At 44.3% G+C, this 4,455-nt stretch overlaps 1 protein-coding gene across 1 annotated transcript; it reads right to left on the bottom strand.

Moving 5' to 3' along the window:
• Window positions 1-1,181: 1,181 nt before the first annotated feature.
• On the bottom strand, window positions 1,182-3,756 carry pebp1 (phosphatidylethanolamine binding protein 1). Its single transcript, XM_041228509.1, has 4 exons — window positions 3,441-3,756; window positions 2,670-2,779; window positions 1,971-2,071; window positions 1,182-1,726 (listed from the first exon to the last, which is right to left on the bottom strand). The coding sequence occupies exons 1-4, from the start codon at window positions 3,717-3,719 to the stop codon at window positions 1,509-1,511; spliced, it is 708 nt and encodes a 235-aa protein (XP_041084443.1). The 5' UTR covers window positions 3,720-3,756; the 3' UTR covers window positions 1,182-1,508.
• Window positions 3,757-4,455: the final 699 nt, after the last annotated feature.

Below are 4,455 nucleotides of genomic sequence, written 5' to 3'. Positions count from 1 at the left end.
TTATTGCATGCACTTTCAAAAGAAATTCAGGTTACATAAAAAAGCAAAGCATGAGTCTGTCAAGAGCTTTTAATTATATTTGTAAATAAAAGTGCTCACCACAAGTGTTTGAGTGTTTGATTTAATTGAATGGTCAGCTTGCTATTGCCATGCTGTGCTTTCAGCTCCATAGTCTGTAATAAGATTCTCTGTCTAGCTTACATATCACCCTATAGGAAGACACCCACAGAGCACAAAGGAAGTCAGTTAACCCCTTATGCATGACATATTGAATATAGATATTCTTGTTTGGACACATAATAAATAGGTTTCATTTGAAAATGTTTTCCATTATGGGGGTAACACTGTGTCCTCGTATGAGGTCATCATGTATTTGTGTCTTCCATGTGTCCCCATATAAAGACTAGGAGAGCTGCATTGTGGTGGCCGTCCCCGTGTAAGAAGGGGGTTAAAAAAACTAAAAGCATGTGTCCCGGGTCGTGGTGTTTTATAGGTCTATAGATCCTATTTACATGCAAATGGATTTACAATGACAGAGGCAGTGTTGTGCACTTGAAGCCCCTGTGAGTAATCTGGAGAGGGGGGGCAGCAAAGGGCTCTGAAAGCTTTCACTAGAGTGCCTGTGCAGGACTGGAAGTGTCAACGCTACTCCACGCTGCTCTGAAAGCTTTCATCAGCGTGCCTGTGCAGAACTGGAAGTGTCAACGCTACCCCACACTGCTCTGTAGTTCTACAGGGTTGCTCAAAAAGAGACAAGTGCTGCTTTTGGGATTAATAAGATTTGCACCCTTTTTATCCAAAATGCAAATGCATGATAGTTTCATATGGGGATGTTACCCACCCCCATATAAAAGCAATGGAAAACTTTCAGCAGAACGATGCTTGAAGGAAATAATCACAAAATATAATGTTCTTTTGAAGGTTAAACACATTTCATGCATGAACGGGTTAAAACAAATGAATTGTACCTTTTAACATTGACAATACAATCACAATCTCCTTATACTTGCAATGAAAGATCTTGGTTTGTTTTTTTTTTTTTTTTTTTTTTTACTTACATTGGTGGAAATTTTTTTTTTTTTTTTTTTTTTTTTTTTCCTCTCTACATCTTTGTAAAATTTGTACTGCTGTGCTACCAGGGTCTGCTCTTTGCTGCAGGAAGAATGGAGGCTGCAGTGGAGTTTCACAGAACCAATAGCTTACAGCTTTATTGGGGGACAAGGCACACTTTCAAGAGTTATTACAATCCTCCTCACAGTTTAACATTCATATTGTTATTGCTGACAAAAAAAATAAATCAGTAACTCCCATTTTATTACAGGCAACCAAAAACAACGAGCAGTTTTCGCTATAGTTTGTGTAGTGAACCTACTAAGGCCAGCTGTACTTAATGAAACAAAAAAAAAAAAAACCCAGGAGGGACTCTAAGCAAAGCAACAAGCACAGCTAGCTTTTTGTCAGTTATCAGAACTTCTCCCCCCGCGTGCAGTTCTGTGTGTTTCTTATTTTCACTTTCCAGACAGTTGCTCGTAGAGTTTAGGCACGTAATCGTCCCACTCGGCCTGATAGCACGAGCCAGCCACCGGAGAGCCCAGCTTGTACTTCGTGCGGAACGCGGCGACCTTGAACTTCCCGCGGCCGTCTCCAGAACGGTTGGTCAGAACAGCTTCGTCACAGGAGAGCTTCCCTGGCTGCTCGTACACCAGCCACACGTAACGATGCAGACCTGGAGGACATTTCAAACTGGGATAAGGAGCCCCTTTGCGGCTACACGCTTTCAGCACAGTCGCATGCCAAGTTTGTGCAGACTTGGACGTCTGTCTGTCATCACAACCTGACCGTTTGAATCCTGTGTGCAGCACACTTGCAAATCAAGAAACCATGCTTTTTTATATAGTTGTGAAAGGGTCTTTGTCACTTCTAAAATTGTATTTTTAGCCTTGGAAAGCAATCCCGGGTTGTGATCTTACCGGTTCCTTTGGGAGGGCCAGAGCCCACGTAGTCTGACATGACATGCCCGCTGCTGATGTCATTACCCTTCATGTTAACAACAAGGAAATGGTGCCACTCCCTAAATTAAAAATAAAGCAACAATGACTTCTTGTGGCTCTCTTGCACTGGTTAACCCTGGACTGTCTGCTCCCATTCAGAGCCTGGAAAGAACAGTTTTGCTGCAGCTGCATGGCCAGTCTTTCCATGCACGGCCACCTGTCCAGTTTGAATCCCCAGAAAGATCAATACAGGCTTACTTGCCCCCATCGCTGCCAAACAGAATTGCTCCTGCTACTTGGTGCAGTAAGGGGTTTGAATGACACGTTACAAATACACCCCTTTATAGCCAAGGAAGAGAGACATTCAATACAAACCAAAACCTCCTTTTATCCACAACTTTAAAAACATGAATTACATGGTGTGAAATTGACAAGTAGACAAACGTTTTGGATAGTTCTTTTATCAGCATTTTTTTTTTTTTTTTTTTTTGGAAAAACTGCACTATTCTCAGTTGAGATGGGACCTAGTTTTTCATTAAACTATAATTACACTGCACCTGGCCAGAGCAGCGGGCACACAGCGGGTACACTTCATTCCTTCCCAGCCCCTCCCAGGTAGACCGCTATGAATGAAGAGTGATCGGTTCAGATTTCGTTTTTCAGTCCCCGCCCCCTCACCTGAACTTTGGATTCTTCCTGCTGGGTGCATCGGGATCCGTCAGGGCGAGAGTGTACAGCTTGATGTCACTGCACCCGTCCCAAGCAATGCTGGTGGGTCGATTCTGCACCTGAAAAATGCGCGCAAACACAAATGCAGAAGGAGTACGGCATGTCTCTCTCGCTCGGATAATGTCCCTTTCTGATTCTCGGACTTAGTTTCCTGGCACCATTTTTTCAGAACAGTCTTCAGGGCAGTAAACAGGTTTCACTCACCTGAAGTAACTATGGTTACCTGTTGTTCTTACCAGCTGACACCAATGCAGGTGTCACCTGGAGACAGAGCGCGCAAGCTATTTGAAAGTGAACACCGTTAACCGTGCGTCTCCCAGCCGGGCTGGTGTCCCTCCTGGTTTTTGTTCCAACTGTACCCTAAATTAATCAATTGGACAAAATTAAGCTTATAATAAAAGCATTTAATTTGGTCCAATTAAATAATTTAAGGGTACAGTTGGAACAAAAACCAGGAGGGACACCAGCCCCCCAGGTCCAGGATCGGTGCCCCGGCTGTAAGCGACGGTACCGGTGCATTTTCAAGGGGAGCAGCTACTGTAATAGTCTTCTAGCAGCAGTGCGGTCAGAAACAATAAATGCGCAACGCGACTGTACAAATACAGGCCCCATACCAATTTAAAACACAACAGCGATGATGGCGTTAGGCTGTACTATAATATAATATCCTATATCCATATCCTATATCCATAATATCGGCAGCCAGGGTAGCAGCGTTACCTGCGTGGGTGCAAGCACCTTCCCCAGCTCGTCTATCTCCACCGACTCATATTTCACCGTCAGAGGGTGGGCTGGTTTCTCCTCGACCTCGTCCAGGGCCAAGTCTCCGCTCCACTTATCAATGTCTACTGGCATTTTAGCAGAACCTGCACGTAAAAATAAACAAAAAAAGATAATATTTAAATAGCAAAACGCAAGCTGTCTATAGCCAACAGCACGCCTGCACAATCCAGCTGCCGTTAATTTCGCAGGCAAACTCGACTCAGTCGCAATGCGCATAACTCGCTCTTAAGGATCTGGGGATCTTTAACTGATCGATGAATCCCCCACTTGCGTGTTGTCAGCCCAACGTGTCCTGCGCTGTTCGGTAAAACCATTGGTGAACCGTCGGCTCCAGGCACATTATCCCGCCCCCGGCGCTGAATAGACATTGACCCGCTTTAGTTTATATCTGTGCACAGAAATGTCTGGGCGAGAGCTATAAATGGAAGACGTTGTTTTTTTTTAAGTGAGTTAGCAGGGACAGCTAGCTCAGTTTTCAAATCGCTGAGCGGGTGTTTGGCGGTCAGAGTTGGTCGGTGCAGGAGACGTGGTGTCGAGTTAAGAGCAGGACAGGCCGGCCTGTAACGTTTTTAAATCAGTTTCTGATGGTGTATATTACTGTAATCCTGCGAGGGTACACCAGGTTGTGTACCTGGGTTCCAGTTCTGTGTGTTTCAGTCTTTTCAATGGGGTACATATCAAACTGTTTGCATATTGAAAACAGTCTCGCAAGTACACACGACCATTGCATTGGCACAGAATGGATCTATTGAAGTTGTTTTTATACAGGTCAGACTGGATATGAATCACGTAGGTGGACCAACATACATGTTTGAAATGTGCTATTTATCAATAGATTTGTGGAAAATATTGAATTATGGTTTATATATATATACACGCACACGCACATGCACACGCACACGCACACGCACACAGTCCGGGACCCCACTCCAGTGTTGACGGCAGTATTGGG

Source organism: Polyodon spathula, chromosome 25 (genome assembly GCF_017654505.1).
Source record: "Polyodon spathula isolate WHYD16114869_AA chromosome 25, ASM1765450v1, whole genome shotgun sequence".
NCBI lineage: Eukaryota > Metazoa > Chordata > Actinopteri > Acipenseriformes > Polyodontidae > Polyodon > Polyodon spathula.
The sequence above is the reverse complement of the archived record's forward strand: the minus strand, read 5'-3'. Positions and strand labels throughout refer to the sequence as shown.